General features: G+C 42.2%; 1 protein-coding gene across 3 annotated transcripts in view; it reads right to left on the bottom strand.

Annotated features, from left to right (window-relative positions):
* Nucleotides 1-24,035, bottom strand: part of TOM1L1 (target of myb1 like 1 membrane trafficking protein) — a 62,064-nt gene that overhangs the window by 8,207 nt on the left and 29,822 nt on the right. For all 3 annotated transcript variants that reach the window (XM_061389998.1, XM_061390000.1, XM_061389999.1), the window contains exons 8-11: nt 12,647-12,780; nt 8,334-8,394; nt 7,883-8,000; nt 6,305-6,401 (exon numbers count right to left, since the gene is read on the bottom strand). In XM_061389998.1, the coding sequence (XP_061245982.1) occupies nt 6,305-6,401; nt 7,883-8,000; nt 8,334-8,394; nt 12,647-12,780 (410 nt within the window). The remainder of the gene's footprint in view (nt 1-6,304; nt 6,402-7,882; nt 8,001-8,333; nt 8,395-12,646; nt 12,781-24,035) is intronic.

The raw sequence follows: 24,035 nt of genomic DNA, 5'->3' as shown, positions 1-24,035 counted from the left end.
GTCAAGGAAATGCATGACACAGTAAACCTGTAGCTTTTTGACTGGAGAGACCAAAAAGGGAATCCCAGGAAAGCAAAGAATCAGGGAAATCACAAAGACAGAGGAATTCAGGACAATGACTTCAAAGTTGTTTATGAAATCCTGGGCTTACACCTTGATCTATGCATCCATGGCTGATCCCAATCAATGCCAAGTGAAAGTGAAAGTGAAGTCGCTCAGTCGTGTCCGACTCTGCGACCCCATGGACTGTAGCCTACCAGGCTCCTCCATCCATGGGATCTTTCAGGCAAGAATACTGGAGTGGGTTAAGGATGTTGAGAAATGAACACACAGCCTGCTGTCCAGACCTTATGGTGACAAATGGGTGGCACGCGTGTGGGACGCATCTCAGTAACACTCAACGGCTTTGAAAATGTAACTGACATCAGAACGAAAGCACACAGAAGGCAGGCTGAAACTGCAGCATAAACGTCACTGGGTTGTCTGCCTGCTAAAATCAAAGTACCAACATTCAACACAGGACTTAGATAAGACCCAGTGTTTCATATCATTAAAAATGCTCAAGATACAACCCCAAATCACTACGCATATGACGAACTGAGAAAATTTAAACTTCTAAGAGAAAAGACAGCAGTGCTTGATACCTATGAATAGAGGACACAAATGATTAAATTATCTCACAATTTTAAAGCAGCTTTTTATACAAATGCTTCAACAAGAAACTGTGAACACTGGAAAAAAAAAAAAAAACATTCAATAGAAGTTCTCAGCAAAGAAACACAAGATAATAAAGAAGAGTCAAATGGTAATTTTAGAATTAAAAAATACAATTAACTAAAATTTTTAAAAATACAGAATGAGCATGAGCTAAACAGCAAAATGGAGATGACAGAGGAAATCGAGTGAGAAAAGCCACGAACAGAACCCTATGGGTCTATGAGACGGCAACAGTCCAATGGGGTCATCCAAAGTCCCAGAGGGGGAGTGAAGTATGTAGTGCTGAAAAGCATATTTGAAGAAATAAAGGCTGAAAACTTCACAAATTTGGTGACAGAAAAATCCACAGATTCAAGAAGTTCAGTGTAATAAGCTGAATGGAGGTTCCCAAAGAGTTATGTCCTTGTCCTAATTTCTGGAATCTGTGACTGTCACGTTATTTGGAAAAAGAGTCTTTGCAGATATAATTAAGGATACTGAGATGATGTTTGAGTGGGCACTAAATCCAACGATATATGACCCTAAAATAGAAAAATGGGGATCTGGGGAGGGACTTGAGAAACTCTGGGGAGAAGGCAATGTGAAGATGGAGAAAGAAAGCAAAGTGTGTGGCCACGAGACACAGAAGTAAAGGAGTGCCCACGCTCCCCAGAAGAATCACTTCTCCCCCCAGAGTCCTGGGAGGAGACGCCTTGCTTCCTTTCAGACCTCTAGTCTCCAGAACTCTAAGAAGGTGAGTTCCATTACCCAGTTTCTGGTAATGTTTTTGTGATAGCCACAGGAAACAAATACACTCAGCAGAACAAAGACAGCCATACTTAGACATACCATAATCAAACTGTTTAAATAGAAAAAAATAAAAGTTCTTGAAAGCACAGATAGAAAGAAGTAACACGGAGTCAACACAGAACAAGAATTTGAATGAATGTTAGATTTCTCATTAGAAGCCATTTAGGCCAGAAGACACTGGAGCAGTGTTTAAAAACTGCTAGAACAAAAGAACCGTCAGCCCAGAACCTTATATCCAGTAAGAGTATCCTTCAGGAACAAAACTGAAAATGAAATACTCACATAGAATATACTAAGAAACCTTCACTGCCATCAGATCTTCTCTAAATTAATAATGCAAAAAGAAATTCTTCAAAGACAAGAGAAACTGTACCAGAGGAAAATGAAAGGAAAGCAACAGGAATGGTAAATATTAGGTAAATATGACAGACTATTCTACTCTTCCTGAGTCTTTAAAATTTATTTAAGGGCTGCAAGTAAAAACTGTATTATGAAAAAATTGTAAAATAATTTTTCATTGGTAGTGGTTTTTTAACATATATATACATAATATATATGATAACTATCATATAAAGGGGAGAGCTGTATAAAATTTCTATATTTCACTTCAAATGGGAAAATACTGGTTTTAAATACACTAAAAAAATTGCAGTTCCTAGAGCAACCAGTCCTCCCCTCCCCATATATAAACTGTACAAAAATATAGTATCATAATAAAATGGATATCAAAAACATCCAAAGAGCCCAAAGTATGAAGGAAAGAGGAAACAGAAAAAACAAAACACAACCAAAAAAACAGCAAAGGAAACAAACAGAAAAGCGAATCACACAACAGTGGTCCTAATCCAGACATATTAAATATAAACAGTCTAAGCATACCAATTAAAGACAGATATTATGAGAGTATATAAAAACGTATGACCCAACCATAAGTTATCTGCAAGACACTCACTTCAAATAGTTAAAAGTAAAAAGTTAGATATACCATACAAATATAATCAAAAGAAAGTTAGAGTGGCTTTGATTACAATCAAAGTAAACATCAAGGTAAAGACAATTACAAAGGATAAAGAGGGACATTACATAATGATAAAAAGAGTCAATTCTCCAAGAAGACAACAATCCTGAATGCAAATGCACTGAAAGAGCTTCAAAATACACGAAGCAAACAATTTTACATAACCTTTCCAGAAATATCACATACCATATGACTATTCAGACCCTATTGTCAAGAAGACCAACTGTAATGACAGAACAGACTGGTGGCTGCTGAGGCTTGGGGGTGGGGGGTGACTATAAGGGACTAGCATAAGGAAGTTTTTTTGGATAATGAACTATTCCATATTCAGAGTGTGGGGATGGTTACATGCATCTATATATATGTCAGAAAAAACACAGAGCTCTGCAGCAAACAAAAAAAGGGTCAATTTTACCATATGGAAATTGTAAAAATAAAATTAGAGTGAAAAGAAAAAAAAAGAGACAGAGCAGGTATTGAAATCAGATTCACTTGAATTTGAATCCTCCTTCTGCACTAGTTGGACAACCTTTGTTTGGCAAGCTGATATTTCTCGGTCTTGGTTTCCTCACCAGTACAGTGAGTACTGGGGGTACCTACCTCAGAGCACTGGGGGTACCTACCTCAGAGCACTGCAAGGAGCACTAGATTAAGGAACCAGAGAGCATGTCTTATTCTTAGCCTGCTGCCCGATACTAAGTAGGCTATAAATATGACTTTATCCTATCATCATCACTGCTTTTCAGGAATCTGGTCCATTATGAGAAATTCCATCACTCATTTGTTCTGTGATAAATTGTACTGCAAACAAAAGAGGGGTGGGAAAACCTTAAGACTGCCAGATATTTTGACAGCTGATTGCGCCTCTTATAATCTTTGGGCTTCCCAAGTGGCTCAGATGGTAAAGAATCTGCCTGCAATGTGGGAGAACCAGGTTCGATCCTTGGGTCAGGAAGACCCTCTGAAGAAGGGCATGGCAACCCACTCCAGTATTCTTGCCTGGAGAATTCCATGGACAGGGGAGCCTGGCAGGCTACAGTCCATGGAGCTGCAGAGTTGGTCATGACTAAGCAACTTTCACTTTTTTCTACAAGTAATCTTTCGCACATGATTCAACTCAGACTGATGCCTTAGCTAACTTTAGTGGTTCAATTTCCAACACTATAAAAAACCAGACTAGTGATAGTTTCATTCAGGTAAGTTTTCAAAAATTAGAAAAAATATGTTCAAAAGACATTGTCTAGAAAACAAAACAGATGTCACCCATTATCTTTCATTCCAGTGAATTCTAAGAACTATTATAATTATTTTGATATCTGGATCTTGGGTAGACAATCAATATAAAGTTTCTAATGATCAGCTGATCACTGTTTTATGGTTCCCCAGAGACTCTTTTTAAAACTAAAGATTCCTGCTATTGAATCAGAGTTTCTGGGGTCTAGCCCTTTTACTTTTTAATAGTCACTCAAGTGATTTTTATGCACCTTGAAGTATGAGATCCATGAAACCAAGCAGCTATTAGCTAGGATTTGATCTTTGTGTGGTTTTATACATTTTTTTTTGTAATGGGATTTCATTTATATGGTCAATCTTTCCCAACAAGATTTTCAGGATAAAGGAAAATAGAATCAGCTACTTCAGACCACATGATTTACTAAGCGACTTCACTGGAGTTCTGCCTACAACATTTCAACAATTACTTGCACCACAGAAGTCAATACCGGAAGGTGTCAAGTTAAGGTACTGACCCAACCTCATTGTTTGGAGGTTCAAACGACAGCACGTGAATCTTTCCTTTCTCTCTTCTCCCCTTACACACTTTTTCCCCTCTTTTTCTCCCTAGTTTGATTCTCCTTTCTCTTCTCCTCCCTCTGCACCTCTTTTTAACCAGAAAAGTGACTGAAAAATATCTAAGTCCAATGACATAAAAATACAGCCAAGATATGCTGTTGTATGAAAAACAAAAGAAAGTTTTGAAACAGTACATACAGTTTGCTGCCCTTCATTTAATAAAGGAGAAAAATAATTCATATTCCTATTTACATAAAGACCCTTTGGAAGGATAAATAAGAAACTAACAGAGGGGTTCCCTGGGTGGAAGCAGGTATGACCCAAGGGTAGGAACAGGCAGGATAGGAGTGGGGTAAGATCGAGTATTATCCTTGTACATCTTTTAATACTGCTTTGATATCTGAAACATGGAGGTGTATTGCCTATTACCTGAAATACATATATTTAAAAGGGAAAAAAAGAATATAGGCGTTGACGGAAGGCAAATCTAACTTCTGCTTATTTTTTTTTGCTATTTATCTACTCCATCCTGCCTCCTCTTAACCTTAGGTTAAGGTTTTTCAGTCACTTTTCTATACTTTGTTTAGGTTCTTCTGCATTTTTCTTATATTTCTTTATGCAAAGAGAGGCAAATATTAGCATATATTATTTCCCACTTTCTTACACAAATGCAAGAGAGTATATACACAGTGCTTTGCAGCTTTACTTACTTAATAATAAATACACTGGTGATTGTCCCTGATGTAAGGGCCTACTTTTCTTCCCCAGCAGCATAATACAGTGTGTAGATGTTTATTTAATTATTCCCCAAACTGAAGGGTATTTGAGTTGTTTCCAATTATCTATTGCACAAATGTTGTCAAGAACAACTGACTTTATTTTGCATAAGTGAGCATAAATACCTAGAAGTGAGACTGCAAGTCCAAAGGTATGTTTATAATTTTACATACATTTATAATTTTAACAGAAATTGCCATGTGCCCCCTAATAAGAACCGCACAGTTTTGTTATAGTATTTGTCTCTCCACAGTCAACAAAGCACGTTAACAAACATGCAGACTTATGCCAATCTGTGAGGTTAAAAAATAGTCTTATTGCGTTTTAACTTATACTTCTGTAAGTAAGGCTGAGCATCACTGAGCAAAAATATGTTTTTAGGCCCATTTGTATTTCTTTTTTGGTAAACTATCAGTTCACCAGACCTGCTAGTTAATTAGTATATGAACTTGGGTAAGTTCTATTCCCTAAATCTCAGGCTTTTTTCCTATAAAATGGGAATAATGATAACAGCACTGATTCAAGAACTATTGCAAAGATTAAATGAAATAAAAACAGCTCAGCAAAGTATCTCCCACATAGCGAGTGCTCTGCAATCTGTGTGGCCATTTCTGTTCCCCTCACTGTCAATACAGTTTTCCTACCTCCTGTTACCACTATAAAAAAAACAGAGAAACAGGATTTATTGAATGCTTATTATGTACAGAGTGCTATCCTAGGAGGTACATGTAGCATTTCACAGAATCTTTTGAAGAATCCTAGAGAGGATTCTTGGAAGAAAAATGAAGGCTCATGCTGGATAAGTTTCTCATTCAAGGTCGCACAGCTACTAAGAAATAGTACTGAAAGTCTAAATCAGTTATGTCAGATCCCTAGCGAAAATGAATGTGTTAGTTGCTCAGTCATGTCTGACTCTTTTCAACCCCATGGACTGTAGTCTGCCAGGCTTCTCTGTCCATGGAATTCTCCAGGCAAGAATACTGGAGTGCGTTACCATGCCCTCCTCCAGGGGATCTTCCTCACCCAGGGATTGAACCTGGGTCTCCTGCATCGCAGGTGGATTCTTTACCATCTGAGCCACCAGGAGCAGTACTGAAATTCTGTATCAGTTATGTCAGATTCCCAAGTACTCCACCTTTTCTATTATGCCATGTTTTCTTAAATATGAGGAATGAGACTGAATTAGTTCTGGAGTATTACTAACATACTTACAGGGGTGTTTCTGTATTTTCCAAGGCTAGCAGATCCACCTGTGTATTAAGACTGGGTTTGAAGTTGTTTGGTACAACTGGTCTCAGAGAGCTGAAATCTAGAACACAAAATGTACTTGTTCAGCTTTAAAACATTCTGTCCATCAGTTCTGTTGGATTTTCCATTGCCACCATCAAATGAAAGAGATTGAGATTAGTTTTATCACCATAAAATCATGGTATCTCCTCAAACAAAAATTAAAAAACATTTATGGCAACTGGAGAGAGAGAAATTCCCTGTCATAAAAAGAGGATGCTGTGAAGGTAACAATTATTATACTGGGTTTTCTAAAATCCCAGGCTGACTCAGAATGGAAGGGATTTTATGTCTTTTCCTGTGAAGCACAAAAGTAAAAAGTGTGGTATACAAAGTTCTACTCTCACCTCTCCAAACTCTTAAGTTTCCATAATCATGAGATACCCCATAGAGAATAATTATTTCTCCCCCTCTGAAAACACTGATAAAAACTTGAAAACTCTTCAATATAATAGATTCCAAACATCCCACTGGTCTAAGCAAGCAGCCAACATTTTAGAAATGGAGGAAGGGAGGAATTTATAAGAAAACCACAAATTGAATAATACTGAATATTTTGATTCTAAAAAAATCTTGCTAACATAAATGGCAAACAAACTCATTTTAACTTGGCAGAAAATTCTGGATTTCAGGATTTTTCATTATGTTTGGTGGTAGTTTAGTCACTAAGTTGTGTCCAACTCTTGCGAACCCATGGACTGAAGCCCGCCAGGCTCCTCTGTCCATGGGATCCTCCAGGCAAGAATACTGGAGTGGGTTGCCATTTCCTTCTCCAGGGGATATTTCCATTCCAGGGATCGAACCCAGGTCTCCTGCATTGCAGGCAGATTCTTTACCAACTGAGCTACGAGGGAAGCCCCCATTTTACTTTGTAATTTACCAAAACTCTTTGGGAAGGATAATAGGAAGTAACAAATAAATTAGACAAATAGCTAACTCTAAGCCTACAGTGCAACATCATCCTTTACTTTCACAAAAACCCATTAATGCAACTCACTTAGTAGGAAAGTCTCAAGAGTTGGGTGGCTAAGAAGTAACAGAACTGGACTGGTGCATTTCAACTTGGACTTCTCTGACTCAAAAGTCTGTGATTTATCCTCTACATTTCACCTCATGAGGCCTCATAACTCCTGATTTTCTCTATCTGTATCAAATATTCCCTTACCTGATGCTGTAGTATGGCAGAGAAACCCAAAGATAATAGTGAACGGGTTCAGAGTACGTGTAAATGTTGGCCATGGAGTTGAACAAGCTCTGTAAGTAGGCCAGGTGAATTCCAAGCCAGTGGGATGGGTTTCAAGGACCTCCTTCCCTAGACACATCCCATTCCTGTACTGGGTAGACCTAACCACTGGCGAAGAAGTAATTACATCTCCTGATACAGTTCTCTGATACTCAAATTGACTTCAGTCCTTCTCAAGTTGCATTTAATCAAGAAACCAAGGAGAACTGTTTCACATTAAGCTCTTCTGCTGGTCTGAAAAGACCCACGTGCTTATTTACTTAAGTCTGAAAGCTGAGCATTCAGGGTGCTGACTTCTCCCAGGGTGGTCCTAGGTGTTGGAAGGCTGGGACTCAGGTCAAGGAGATCTGAGGATGGGGCAGAAGGTTCACTGGTAGTCTGAAAACAAAACAAACAAAAACACAATTTAGAAAAAACTGCATAAGGCAGTTTATCATGGCCTTCTCCCCAGAGACTTTCCTTTGGAAAAAGGAAGATCTTATTTTGGAGGTATCCTTGGAGAGAATTCTCCATTCCATTGGCAACACTAGGAGTAATCCCATCTCACCACTAACATGGCTTCCCTGCTTAATTAGAGAATCTTCTTATGAGCTCTTATCAATAACTCAATAAGTCATTAAGGCAAAGACTTGTTTTAGGTAAGCTTTGCACCTTACCATGCAATTTGTAAAATTTTCCATTGTTTATTTTATAACATTTCTATTTACTTACATTGGCATCTTCCCTCTGGCTCTTATTTTGCTCTAAAATCCTTTGTTGGTTTCGAGTAAACCTGTTTGAATTAACAAAATGCAAGTATTTAAAAGAAAACATGTGAAAATGCTGTAATATTTAACAAATTATTAATATGCAAATATTCACCAACTTCATCCATAATCAATTCCCAATAAAGTACTTTAATAACTTTTTCCCAGTTCTATGAGAAAATGGACAAATATTATAAACACTAATAATTCAATCACCAAATTTTATGGTCTCTATTAACATTATGTATTTCCTTGTACTATTTTTTTTTCTGTAAGTTAATCTATTTTAAACTTTATTGAAATTACATTTACATAATTCAGTATCATAATTCCCATTATGTTGACATCATTTTTCTAGTTATTCAGAAATACAACGTTTAGTTGTTGTATATTTTGCCTTATGAATATATCAGAAAGTGAAAGTGAAGTCACTCAGTCGTGTCCAACTCTTTGTGACCCCATAGACTGTAGCCTACCTTAGACTGTAGCCTACAGGCTTCTCCATCCATGGGATTTTCCAGGCAAGAGTACCAGAGTGGGTTGCCATTTCCTTCTCCAGGGGATCTTCCCAACCCAGGGATCAAACCTGGGTCTCTTGCATTGCAGGCAGATGCTTTACCCTCTGAGCCACCAGGGAAGCCCATGAATATATCACATACTTAAAAATTCTCCTTATTCCCAAATATGCTTCCAATTTTGCCTAAATTGTCAAAAGTTACCATTCTACATAAAATTCACATACAGTTAACATGTTTTCATTGTTTAATCTTCATTTTTATAAGATGCTTGGCACCCAAAAATATTGACCTTTTACAACTTTGTTTTAATTTTACACTGTTCCTACTTTACTGTGGGTAAAGAAGGAGCAGGGACACAAATCAATAAGAGAACAGGTTTGAAAGAATAGTGACGTTGAAGGCAGAAATCCAAAGTACAAGTGTTAGCTTTATTACTGAGGAGTTATAAGACCATACATTCGGCCTTCAGTTGTCCAACTACTCACAGAGAATAGTAGTGTTTGAGCCATTTCCTCAGAAAGCTATTTTAAACAGCAAAATATAGGAAGATAGGTAATATATGGATGTGGACATGCTTTGCAAACTAAAAGCTGCTTTAGAAACACATAGTATTACTATTACGACACATCAGTTCCATGAACCTATACACTATAAAGTCTAAAAGCTTACTCTGAATTAGAATATGGCTTAGATTTCAGGATTTTCCCTGTTCTAACACACAGGCTCTTCTTCCATTTATTAATGGCACTGGCTTCTTATGTGCAAGGTATGACCAACCCTCACAAACCAAGCCTTGAGTAACAAATTTCTGTTTCCTTATTTGCACAACTATTCTCTGGATGTAACGAGTGGAAACTTTTGGAGATTCCGGAACAGGATGAGTGTATTTTGCCTGTGGGATGGATGTGAATCTTTAAGGAACAGAGGGCAGACGTTGGTAAGCAGAATCATCCCCCTACCAAGACATCCATATAGTAAATCAATGGAACAGTGAGTATGTCAGGTTAGAGGGCACATGGGCTGAAGGTTGCTAGTGAGCAGACTTTAACTGAGAGATTGTCCTGGACTGTTTAGATAAGCCCAGAGTAATCAGGAAGGCCCTTAAATGTGGACAGGGAGACAGAAGAAGGAAGCAAGAGGGATACAACGTGGGAAGGACCCAGCCAGACAATGCCGGCTTTGAAAACGGAGGAAAGAGGTCAGGAGCCAGGGAAAATGGCATCAACTGCGCGCTGCAGGGAAACGATTCTCCTCTAAAGCCTTCAAGAAGAAACAAAGTCCTGGTTCAAAGCTCATTCAGAAAAAGCTGTTCACAGAAGTAACCCACTCTCCTAGCATCAAGACCAAATAAATAAACATTCCTCCTCAGAGGAAGCTTTTTGTAAGTGGTCTTATGGTTTGCAATAATAGAATTCTTCAAAATGAAAACCAGGAGTCGGCACCCGACTGAAAACCGTATGGTTTTCCTTAGACATCTTCCTACTTAGAAAGATTTACACCGAAGCAAACAAAGGGTGAGGACCGTGAGAAGCTGCTGAGGGAAAGCGAACATGGTCGCGGGGCTCACATCTGCCTCTGGGCGCCCCGGCACATCTGGGCAGAACAGCTGCTCGCTCTCACACTGAGACACAGGGAAACCTTGTTTCACAGCTGTGCATCTACTTCCCCGATTCTCTTGGTTCATTCATGATCAGCGGGGGAAAAGTCCAGACCATAATTTAGAAGACTCAATGGAACAAGAAGAGGAGGAGGACAAGAAATTAACAAATTAACGAGCTAGCACCGGCTAGCTGCTTTCATCTACATTATCACATTTAATTCTCAAAAAACAAACACAGTAAACAAGCCCTTTCCAAACAGTAGTAGAATTCCCTTTAATAAACAGGGGAAAACCCAAGTCTTAAAAAGTCAAGCAATCGGTCCTGAATGAACAGCAGAGTTTGAAGCCGGGCCTGTTTACCTCTTTCCCTTAGTCACACGGGTCCCCTTCTCCATCAGCTGGTGGAAGACAGGGCCACTAACTCCAGAAAGACTCAGCAAAAAAGGTTCCCCTAAGGGCGTCTTGAAATGTCACTTTGAGGAAAACCTCTGGAATTCAGTGAGTAGGGGCCACATAAGGGAAAACTGTCCTACCCAAATGCCAGTACAGTCCCTATTCCAAACAAAGATCTAGAAGCAGTTTGGGGATCTTTAGAGGACCAGGAAGGCCTAGGGATAGGTTTGCAAAGAGCCTAGGAGACTTGCCTGAAGCTGTTTGTATTCAGCACTCTACAGGAAGACTGAGGAGAAAGCCACCTCAGTCAAAGCAGCTGCCCTGCCTGCCCCTCCCTGGGGATGGGTCCTGGCACGGCCCGCCCCCCTCCCGCCCCCCCGGCCCAGGCCCGCTGTGCCCTGGCCTGCTCCTGATGCCACCAGCGCCTCCCCCACCGTCCTCAGCTCAGACGGGACTTCCGCACAGAAGCTTCCCTGCCTTCTGGCATGCACCAGGTCTGGCTGTTATTCTCAGCAAACAGACCTCTAATCAGTTCATCTATCCCACTTTCCAAGCATGTGTGTGTGTGTGTGTAAATATATATATATATTATTGAAGATGCTTTCCTGACTATAGGCTTGACTATAGATTACAATAGATTATAACACTATTACTTTGATGAATACATAAATGACTTGGAAACAAACATCTAACAAGTGAACTATGAGAGAAGAATGGACTGTTAAGAAGCTATTAAAAATAATGGTTTAGCCAAAGCATTTAAGAACATAGGGTATACAAATACAGTGAAGAAAATCAAAGAGAAACAAAAAGATACGTTCTTTATATAATCATGACTATAAAACAAGTTTAGAAAAGAACTAAAATGTTAGAAACCTGTATCCACAGGTTCTTTATCTGTGGATTCCACATCCAAGGATTCAACCAACCTCAAACTGAATATATTTGAAAAAGAAAAAAAAAAAAATCTCAGAAAGTTCTAAAAATGAAACTTGAATTTGCCATGCACCAGCAACTATTTACATAGCATTTACATTGTATTTACAACTATATACATAACATTTACATTTATTAGGTATTATAAGTAACCCAGAGATGATTTAAAGTATACAGGAGGATGTACATTAAAGTGTACATGTAACCTATGCATTGGTTACATTTAAAAACTACACCATTTTACATAAAGGACTAGAGAATCTGTAGATTTTGGTGTTGCTGGGGGCATGGGTTTCTGGAATCAATCCCCTACAGATACGGACGGAAGATTGTATTTAAAATTTTTGCCTTCATTCTTTTCTGAATGGAATTTTAAAAAAAAGTTCATGTTCATATACAGATTACCCTCCCTGCTCTGATTTTGTCTAGACTATCTTCTTCTTCTCTTCTCACTACCATTTCCATGTGGTTCTCCACCTCAAACTCAGGGTAAACCCCACTTGCACGACAATGCTCAGCTTGTACCACTGGTCTGTCTGAGAGCCAGTGATGTGCGCAGTGCCGACATCTGGTGACTCAGATCCAGGCTCTGTTCACAGGTCAGCATGTAAACACAGCTTACACCACCCGCAAATGCCTCTCGCACGGCCCAGGTCACGCTCATCCCCGCAAGCCGTATCACACCTTCCTGGAAGAGCAGGACCAGAATTCCCTGCCTTGGGAGGCAGGCACGTGTGTTCAAACGTGTTCTTGATCTTTCTGAGCGTCCACTGGCAGGCACTCTGAGAACACGGAGCCCTGGAGGACGGTCAGAGGGTGCCCACTGCTCACCTCTCACACCCAAGGATGGCATTATTCAGATCCTCGTTCACTTGAATCAGCTCAGCAGTGACGTCTTCATTCTCCACCACCACAAGCAGGTCCATGATCCTCTCCTGCATCTCCCGACCCGTCTTATAAAGTTTCTGTCAAAGAAGGAGAGAGATTTCTTCTTCCATGCTAAAAACCAACTCATTTGCCCTTCTGAATGACTGCAACCAAGGCTTCCCTGGTGGCTCAGACAGTAAAGAATCTGCCTGCAATACTGGAGACCCAGGTTCAATCCCTGGGTCAGGAAGATCCGCAGGAGAAGGGAATGGCTACCCACTCCAGTATTCTTACCTGGAGGATCCCATGGAGAAAGAAGCTACAATCCATGAGGTTGCAAGGAGTTGGATATAACTGAGCGATTAACCCTTTCCCTTTCATACTATTGTGACCACTTCCACATGAGTCACCTATGGGAGATTACCAAAGTATGTAACTATGGACAGCTCATCCTTTCTCTATCAGAAAGACATCAGAACAATATTTTCCTCTAAAAATCAAAATAGGGATCATAAAGACAATAATGTATTATACACTGCTGTAACACTGGACTAGAAATTATAACTAGTGTATAGCAATTCTAGGTTTGTGGCTTATTAGCTATGCTGAGGCAGGAAAAATAATCACTTGCTTTCTAAATCTCAGTTTACTTACTTGGTAAGTGAAAAATACACTACTTGCACACACATCTACCTCAAGGGGTAACATAAAAATCAAATGAGATGTGTATAATGGGGAACTCTATAACTATAAAGTATAAAACATAAAGTGCTATTGTTATTTGTGGTAATGGAAGAAAGAAGTAGTTAAAATGCATTTACAGTGTATAATTTTCCTGTTATGTTTTACTTAAAGATGTCAAGTTTATAGTTACAACATCACATTCCAAGGTAAACTGAACCTGGATTAAAAAACTAGTTATCAATCCCATCTTTATTTAGACGGCCTGGAATCACTATTATACAAGATTCCACTCCCCAAACCAGCTTTTTCTCATAAGCATCAGAAGCACCTACAGCAGACTTACTGATTCAGAACCGCCGAAATTGAGAGTTTGGGAATTCACATCTTTTAATAAGCATCTCAGTGTTTCTCATGTACACTGATATTTGAAAACTGCTACCTTAAAACTGGGGGCTTCCCAGGTGGCTCAATGCTAAAGAATCTGCCTGCCAATAAAGGAGATGTAGGACACACGGGTTTGATCCCTGGGTTGGGAAGATCCCCTGGAGAATGAAATGGCAATCCACTCAGTATTCTTGTCTGGAAAACCCCATGGACAGAGGACTCTGGTAGGCTACAGGCCGTGGGGCCACAAAGAGCCAGATGGGAATGAGTAATTGAGCACACACACATCTTACAACTTAATTTCTCCTAGGCAAACCCTCAATAAGCCTGAGGAGCATAAAACTGATATTAATATTCCTTAAAATCCACCATGGCCAGAATTTGCCCACGTAATAGTACACTGCTGTCTGAGCCACCAGAGAAGGCCAACAGTACATCAGAATCAGGCAAAAACTCAGGGACATTCCCCTTTCACAATGAAAGCAGCAGAGCTGGCTAAGTTGTAGCACTATTTATTACATTATCCAATCTCTTCCCTCATGAAAGACAGACCTGCTGAAAAACTTACACTTTACAAAACCATTTAGCATCTCAAACAATCTATCACAAGAGTTCCAACAGGAAATCTCTAAATAAATCAAGCCACTACTAGCTGGCATTTAGACTCAGAGGTAAAGGCTACCCCATCTCCACAGAATCTTAACAAAAATGTTAAGACAGGAGAGAAGGGAAAGGGGGAAAAAAAGTGAAACAGAGAGATGTCAGACTGGGTTTTCATACTCACATTGCACAACTAAAAAAACTGGCCACATTCCCAATGATGTGGTAACTGTCAGCAGCAGTTGATGAACTTTTCCTTAAAGTCTCAGATACCAAATAGTGTTTGCTTTGTTGACCACATGGTCTGTGTGGCAACTACCCAGCTCTGCCATGGTGCAAGCAACCAGGGTCAATATGTAAACACATGGCTGTGGCGGTGTCCTCGCAAAACAGTCAGGTGGTGGCTGAGCGTGACTCACATACGGTCCCGTGGAAGAGAGCAAACGAAAAGACTTTAGACTCAGTGGACCTAAGGCCTCTCCCGTCTACATACCTGATACGGGCTCTGGTTAAAATTTAGCCTCAGTTTCCTTTCTCATCTATAAAACAAGGATAACCACCATCATGCAGGGTTGTTGTAAGGACAGAAAATGATGCGGTTGAAACCCCGCTGTGGGACTTCCCTGGTAGCACAGTGGATAAGAATCTGCCTGCCAACACAGGGAACATGGGTGCGATCCCTAGTCGACGAAGGTCCCACGTACCACGGAGCCTCTAAGCCCGTGTGTCACAACTATCGAAGCCCACACACCCGCAGCCTGCGGCCCACAACAGGAGAAGGCACCTCCATGAGAAGCGAGTATGCCAAGATGAAGAGTAACAACCCCCCTGCTGCAGCCAGACACCCAGCTCAGCCAGCTGAGCTGCTTCAAAGCAACGAAGTCTCAGCGCAGCCAACAATAAATAATTAAATTAAAAAAAACACAACACTCTGTCTGCAATATAGGGCAGTCAATGAATGTATTATGGATACCCAAGGAGGTATCACTAGCAGGTTAACTAGCTAATACGTTCCTGTAATACCTGTGCCACTACCCAGGACCCAGTATTAAACAAAGGAAAAAACTAAGAACAGCTTTTGCTGCAATGCCATGAGGAATGAGAACTTTTCCTCTTTCTGCATTAGCGTGCAAAACAGTTCATCTTCTTGCTCACTGGCAGCCTTGCTAAAACAATGTCATGATCAAGGAAATACAATGGCTGTTAGATGCCTGTGACAAAAATGTAGAAATTGATTTGAAATGAATTTGCAGCCAACATCAATAGCCCCTCGTCATGGGAAGACCGTCCCTTTGCCCTCTCAAGAGACAGATGGAATGGAGACATGAAAGGAACACCACATTTCTCAGCAGGTTTGCAAAGCAGAATCTGAAAAACTTCTTCAAAAGCCGGCCCGCTCTGATCTTTGCAACTGATGTCTGTCTCGGAAGAAAGTCAAGCCACCTGGAAACGCTGTAGATCAAGCACCATGAACCAAAAGGACGGGTCAGAAGCCCCCCCATAGCAGGCTCTCACAGGGCTCTGGATGTGGGGAGCCAGGGGGAGGGAGTCCAAACACAGAGGCACAGCTGCTGGTGCAAGTGCCATCACAAGGCCCCAGGACTGCCTCACTTCCTGCCGTATCAAAGCAAAGGCAGGCTGCAAAGCCAAAGGGAATGTAACAATCATTTCAAAAGTCTCGGGAGTGAAACAAAAAGGAGCTCACCTAGAATCGCCGCTTCTGGCGTCCAGATGGCTCCCACTTTTCCACAGAGCACTTGGGAGTTAAGGAAGAAGATTCTGTCACACTTTAACTCCAAACGCAACTGCCCCACACCTACCAACACAGGGCAACTCCGTAAAAAAAAGTAAAGTATCTGAACATATCCTTTGAGAAAGTAATAACGAGAAGAAAGGCATTTGCTTGCAAGCCTTCCCTGGAAATAGTATGTCTAGCCCTACCGCCATCACACACCTCCTCTCTCCAGGCCCTCCCCCCCGGAGAGCGAGAGAACCCAAGACGATGCTGGCCACCTGTGTCAGAAAGTCAGTCCAGGTTCACAGTGAGAAGGGAGCACTACACTGGATATGATGAAGCCTCAGGAAGACAAGGTTTGTACTCCAGCCCTATCATTGCTGCCACTGCCATGGACAGATCATCACCTTTCTAAATATGCAGCCTCCTCTGTAAAGGAAAGGGAGGTGGCCCCAAAGGTATTGAAAGGGCCTTCCACTCTTAACACCTTACAAGTCTCTGAATGGGAAAGACAGTAAGAGTCATTAGAGCAGATGACTTTTTACCAGTTATTCTCACAGGACCAAATTTCCGATTCATATGATTTTAAACTTTTCTAATAAGTCAGAGGAAGACTTATTCTAGTTGTGCTTTTAAAATCTGGGCTCACTGTATTCTACAGAAGACTAAAACATTCTCTTCTTTCACTGTCCTACCAGGTCAAGGCAAAAACCAAAACGGGAGCTCAGCCACTCACGGGTAAGAGTAAGGTGATTCAGAGTTAATGCGAGAACAGAACATGCAACGACGTTTCATTGCTGTGACCAGAACAGATACCTATAACTCATCACAAGGCTCATTAGACTGGATGCACCTCAGAATCTCAGCACACCACTCTGGCAAACTAAAAGAAATCTCGTCTCTGCCCCTTATGAAGTTATGAAGTTTGAAGTCCCGGAGCAACAGAGTGGCTGGGAAATGTGTTTCACCAAAATAGTTTTAATGCCTAAGAGTCTAACAAAGAGAAAGGAGCTCTGAGAATTAGCAGGTCTTCAAGAGCTAACTCTTCCGCATAGATTGGAAGAACAGATAGGGGATTCCAAGTAAGTATACTAGATTTCAGACAGAAGGAAACAGGCAGGGATCGTGTTTCAAATAAATAGAACAGCTGTGAGAAGTTATGTGCCAACAGACAAACCAGGAAATGATTCCAAGTAGAGGCTGCTTTTAACAGTAACAGATTGCATACATGACTATGATGGTTGGTAAAGCATAAGAAGAGCCAAGATATTTGTGAGTGGAGACTTTTCCTGTGGGCTGCACACCTTTTTGCCTTCCAGACCCACCTTCCACACGCTGCCTTGCTGAGTGCCCCAAGGCTGACCCAGAGGGAACATGCCACCAGGCCCCGTGCCATCTCACTTCTGACTGGCTCAGTGGATGGGACCCACGGGGAGGAGGCGGGAGAGTGCAGGGGGATGTGGTCAGGCTCCTTGTCATCGTTGCTCCTTCGGCCACAGACACCACTGCCCTCACGGCTGCCTGCCGTGTGCAACTCTTCCCACTCGTTCTGGAAAAAGTTCCCTCTTGCCTATTTATGCCTAGAGAAAGCAGCTGACAGCCCAGGGTAACAAGCTAGCTCCTACGGTTTCGCTGAACCCTGCGGTATCTTGCTAAATAAACAGTACCTTAATTTAATTCTTTTCAAATTACCCAAATGGAGCATGCCATCTGTTTGACCGATAAACCCTAGAAAGCACAAAAACAGAGCAATTTAAATATTATGGTAGCAACACAGGGATAGACAAAGAGATCAAATCAAGAGAACAGCCTCTGGAAAGATATCCTTGCTCTGAAATATAGAATGTGATAAAGAGGTGTTTGCAATCAGTGGAGAAGGTATAAATTGTTAAAAAAGTCATTCAGCCAGCCAGCTATAGAACTGAAAAAGATAAATGGAGGTAAAGTCTCTAACTCAAACCAAGGATAAAAATTTTAATTTTAAACCACATAAAACTGAGGGAAAACCCATGGATGTATTAAAGATATCTTTGCAGAGTGACTGCATGGTTCAGCACTGCTTGGGAGCAGAACCTGAGTAGTAAACAAGGCGAGCCTGTGGAGCATCCACTCCAGCAGGCAAAGGTGGCTGCACAAACGTGCAGGAAACATCAGCAGGCTGGAGGGATGACATGCGGGCACCCCTGGGAAGTGGCTGACTTTACACTGGGGGCCAGGGAAGCCCCCTCAACGAGGTAATGTGCTAAGTTAGAAGGATGAGAAAACGTGGGCTGTTAGAAGACACAGGAAGCATGAGACTCAAGGGTGAAACAGCTCCCCAGCAAGAACGAGCTCTGCATGTCTGGGAACGGAAGGGTGGCCAGACCAAGGAGGGCACCTATGCTATGGAAGGAAAGGCAGGAGGAGATGGGGAGGTTTTATGGCCAGAGGAAGGAGGCTGGGTTGTATTCCCAATGTAAAGGGAAGCCAATGGAGGGTTTCCAGCAACATGATCTGGTTTACTTTCTAACAAGTTACATAGAGACGTTCGGTACCATCAGTCTTTAGGGAAATGCAAATCAAAAGTATAAGATACCACCTCACACCTAAAGTGGCTAAAGAAAACTGAATACAAGTGTTGGCTAAAAGTGGAGAAACTGCAACCCTCTGCATTGCTGGTGGGAATGTTCAATGGTGCAGGCACTGGGGAAGACAGTTTACCAGTTCCTCACAAAGTTAAACAAAGAGTTTCCATATGACCCAGTCATGCTACTCCTAGCTATATACTCAGAAGGGCACACGCGTTCAAACAAAGACTTACACACGGCTGTCCACGGCAGCACTAGTCACAATAGCCAAAAGACAGAACAAGTCAACTGCCCATCAACTAACAAATACATAAAATATATTCAAAGTATATACATATAATGGTATGTGGGCTGTAAAAGATCCTATGACATGGGTGAACCTTGCAAACATTATAGTAAGTTAAAGAATCATATTTTATAATTCCATTTATATGAAATACTCCCAAAAGGTTAAGTCCATAGGAACAGAAAGCAGGGAAGTGGCTGCCTGGGACCGGGCAAAGACAAGAATTGGGAGAGACTGCGCAATGGGTAGAGGGTTTCCTCTGGGGATGGTGGAAATGTTTGGGACCTAAATAGAGGAAACTGGGGGGAAGGGATAGTTAGGGAGTTTGGGAGGGACAGGTACATACTCCTATATTTAAAATGGATAACCAACAAGGACCTCCTCTATCAGTACAGGAACTTTGCTTAATGCCATGTGGCAGCCTGGATGGGAGGGGAGTCTGGGGGAGAATGGATGTATGTGTATGGATGCCTGAGTTCCTTTGCTATCACAACATTGTTAATTGGCCATACTCCAGTACAAAATAAAAAGTTAAAGATAATAAACAGAGGAAATGGTTGTGAATGCGAATGCCGCTAAATTGGACATTTTTATTTTTTGGCTATGCCACATGGCTTATAGGATATCTTAGTTCCCTGAAAGGGATCAAATCTGAGCCCTCAGCAGTGAAAGCACGGAGTCCTAATCACTGTCTCCAAGGAATTCCCTAAATTGCATATTTAAATTGCAAGCTTTAAAATGATTAACTTTATGTTATGTAAATTTTACTTCAATTAAAGAAAAAAAAAAAAAAAGCTATACAGTTCTTGGTTTCCTGCACAGCACTGTACTCTGTCCTGAAAATATCCCTGACAACAAAATACCTAAAAATATTGGATACAATATAAAAATATTTTAATGTACATGCCTAAACTTTGAAGAAAGCATAAGAAGTCCTCAAAGGCTAAATCCAAATAGGATCCACAGATATGGAGGCAATACAGGCACAAGCGTCCGAAAGGCACGTCTCTAATCACCCCAAGAGGCAGGAGACCAAGCCTGGGGCCTGAACAAGGTGCTGAGATGGATCGAAGACCCCCACGCGCAGCTGGAACATCTGAATGGCTACAACCTATATATGAAATATATATATATATTGATCTGTGCCACCCCCCTCCCCCACCTCATTCCTGACAGAACTCCTTAATCCCTTGGAACTTCCCAGGTGACAGGAGCATCTTTTGTTCTGACAAGTAAACTCTTGATGGGCTTCTGGATGGTGGCTGGTCACGAGAAAGACCAAACATGATTAAAAGGTTGGAACTTTTAGCCCTGACCTCTATCCTCAGGGTATGGAAGGGGCACTGGAGATGACAGCTAATTGATCATGCCTACTTAGTGAAACCTCTATAAAAACCCATCAACTTGGGGATTCAGAGGGCTTCCAGGCTGCTGAACATACACACTGGGATGGGATGGGAGTGCACTCCAACTATGCAGGGATACAAGCTTCATGTTTAGAAATGCCCTAGACCTCACTCTTTGTATCTCTTAACCTGGTTTTCCATCTGCGTCATTTGTAATATCCGTTATAATAAACCAGTAAATACATGTACGTGTTTCCTAAAGTTCTGTGAGCCATTCATGCAAATTTTCGAACCTGAGGAGAGTCCTGTGGGAACCCCCGGTTTATAGCCTGATGGTCAGAAGTACAGGAGACTCAAACTTGCAAAGGGCATCTGAAGTGTGGTGGTCTTATGGGACCAAGCCCTTAACCTGTGGGATCTGATGCTAACTCTGGGTACTTAGGGGATCCCAGGTGGCTCTACTGGTAAAAAACCCACCTGCCAATGCAAGAGAGGTAAGAGATGTGGATTCAGTCCCTGGGTCAGGAAGATCCCCTGAAGAAGGAAATGGCAAGCACTCCAGTATCCCTGCCTGGAGAAGGAGGAGCCTGGTGGGCTACAGTCCATAGGCTCCCAAAGAGTAGGACACGACTGAAGCAACTTAGTATGCATGCTGGGTACTTAGTGTCAGAACTGAATTTAGTTTTTTAAAAAATATTTATTTTTATTTATTTGGCTGCTCTGGGCCTTAGATGCCCTGTGGCATGTGGAATCTTTTTTTCCATTACAGCATGCCCACTCTGAGCTGTAGCATGGGGGATCGAGTACCCCACACAGGGACTGAGTCCCTTCCATCGCGAGCACAAAGTCTTAGCCAATGGACCACCAGAAAAGTCCCAACAATTACCTGATTTTAAGACATCCAGCTGGCACTGGACAATCGGTCAGTGTGGGCCAAAAACCTGCACATTTGCTGTCAGAAGTGTTAAGTTAAAAACTTAGAATAAGCAGCTCCAGAGAAAAAGCTTCTCTTTGCAGGAACATGGCAAAGAGAAGGAGACGCCCCAGCTCTGTCGGGCGAACTCTAGCAGCCTGACTGCATTATCATCTCTCAGGCTCTCTGAGAATCCATGAGTCACTTCAAGTCCTTTTGCTCCGGCCTGATTAGTGACACTGGAAGTTCTCCACTCATGGAGGGAGGTGCTGGTTACTACAGAGCTCTTCTGAGGAAAGTCCCATGGAAGGGTGTCTTCCTCCTGGGGTGGTGGGAACCTCGGGCGGCTGACCCCACCTTCAGCGTTGGGCTGTGACTGTTCTCCCTCTTCTGGTCCTCTGGTGGTCTGTCTAGGTTCTCCTGTAATCCTTGGGATGTAGTTTTCAGACCATGGACTTTAAAAAAAAACACAGTGTGAGAGGTTTGAGTCAAGGTTTAGTTGGGCACCTCAGACAGCTCCGAGAAACTGTTTCAGAGATGCAGGGAAAGGACAGTATGTATGTGATTTTGGTAAAGGGGCAAGTGAAAAGAAAGTATGAGTCGCTCGGTCGTGTCTGACTCTCTGTGACTCCATGGACTGAAGCCCACCAGGCTCCTCTGTCCATGGGATTCCCCCGGCAAGAATACTGGAGTGGGGTGCCAGTCCCTTCTCAGGGGATCTTCCCGACTCAGCGACTGAACCCTGGTATCCTGCATCGCAGGCAGACTCTTTACCGAATGAGCCACAAGGAAGCAGCTGGTAAAGGGAAAGGACATGCAATGAAGCACGTACTCTTTGTAAGGTGAAGCTTCTGTGAGTCATGAGGAAGAGTCAGTCACCATGAAGGACTTTCCTGCTTCTCTAGATATGAGCAGATAAAAGAACTGGGCTCATAAAATTAGCTCCTGAGAATACCTAACTATCTAAAGAGCCGTCCTGCCAGTTTCCCGGGGCACACCCTGCATCATTTCTGCTTTCCGCCCTGAACTCCTTCAGCGGGTGTTGAAGGTCAGCAGCTACAGCAGCACATGAGTTAATCCTTGCAGAGGTAGATGGCAAGTGCCCATGGCAAGTGCCAATTTGTAGTTGACAATATTTTGTCTGTTGTTTCAAAGAGGTTTGGGAAAGAGATGAACTATTTTAACAAGTTAAAAGAAAAAAAAGGATTGATTAGCTAGTTTGGGAGTTGAAAAAAATAGTGTCTATTTCCCAACTCTCAGAGTGGACTTCAGACCCTATAATACTTCTGGACAGATGCACTCTGTACGCCCTGCGTTGCTCTAGGGCCCTCAATGCCTCTCATCTGGCCCCCAACCCAACTCTGAGGAGCCCCCTCCCGCAGGCTCCTGTGGAAGCCTCCCAGGGGCTTAGCAGGGGAAGGTAGGCAGGGAGCCAGTGATGTCTGGGGGCCCTGCTTCACTAATCTATACCATTTACAGTTGTGAGAAAACCTCTGAAAAAGTACAAATGAAAAAAATTACTTTGTTTCTCTACAGTTTATCTTTGCCAGTTTCATTTTCAGATTCCTAAACCAAGATTCCTTTCCCCTATTTCCATAAATTGCATCATATTATTTTAGATCAACCATAGTGAGGTAGGATATTATGAAACAAGAAATATATATTTGGTCTTCATCCCCAGTTCCTAACACAGAGCTTCTAAAACCCTTGGGATTTCCTGAGTAGTAAGTATGAGAGAAATGGCCTTTGTTATACTTAGTAACTCCCTTTCAACCAAGCAGGAGTTTATGCTAACGAGGTGATTCTTGGCAGACAGGGGCGGCTGCCTGAGAAACCGAACTGACCGGGATCAGAGAGCTGAAACTTGCAAACCAACCCCACAACCTCCAGGACGGGAGGGGGCCGGGGCTGCCTTAATCACCAGCAGTCTGTGACTAAATAAATCCCGCCTCTGTAATGGAATCTCTATAAAACCCTGAACGACTGGGTTCAGAGAGCCTCTGGGTGGTGAACGTGTCCAGGTGCTCTGAGGATAGTGAACCCCAACTCCGCAGGGACAGAGCCCCTCTGTCCAGGACCTTCCAGACCCTTCCCTGCATGTATTCTTGGTCAATGAGAAAAATGCTGCCTGCCCCACCGTAAACAAAGGATGCTGCAGCTGTCGGCTTAGAAAGTGGTCACAACCTGGAAGCCGAGAGTTATGTTTCCTCTGGTGGGAATTTTGGAGACTTCAAGTCTGGGAGACAGCATCTCCAGTGACCCGGAGAACTGTTCCAGGAGGCGGGGTGAGGGTGAGGGAGGAGTCAGGTTATACAGAAGCTTGCAGCAAGAGCAGGTAGTCTCAACATCAAAAGATTACTGCGAACTAAGGAAACAAGGTATCTCAAGTTAAGGAATTTAGCGCTTTTCTATAAATGGGAAGAAGCAAGAGTCTGGGCTTACTGAAATGGTTCCTTTCATTTGCATCTCACTATCTGGGGCCAGCATACTGTGATTTTATTATCCACATCCTTAATTCCTTGCTCACCACAGGGAGCAAGGGCAGTTAGCATCAGCAGGGCTGTTGGATGGCAAGCAGTGTTCTTCCAGGGCTCAGAAATTCACATCTGGAGGGCCAGAATCCCAGATGGCTGTGACCTCCTTGTTCATAGATATAGCAGGAAACAGTCCCTTTCACAGAGCCAGTGAGCCATCACGTTACAGCCTCCCCGACGTGAGCCCTGAGGGAACTAGGCTAGAAGCAGGATACCTGCTATTTAGCAGTCGGCCTCTGCAGCCACCCCCACCCCAGAGCAGGGGACGCTGGCCCCAGATAACCAGGAATAATTTCAGAGAGCC

Source organism: Bos javanicus, chromosome 19, assembly GCF_032452875.1.
Source record: "Bos javanicus breed banteng chromosome 19, ARS-OSU_banteng_1.0, whole genome shotgun sequence".
NCBI classification, from domain to species: Eukaryota; Metazoa; Chordata; class Mammalia; order Artiodactyla; family Bovidae; genus Bos; species Bos javanicus.
Note: the sequence above shows the minus strand (reverse complement) of the source record. Positions and strands in the feature narration are given on the sequence as shown.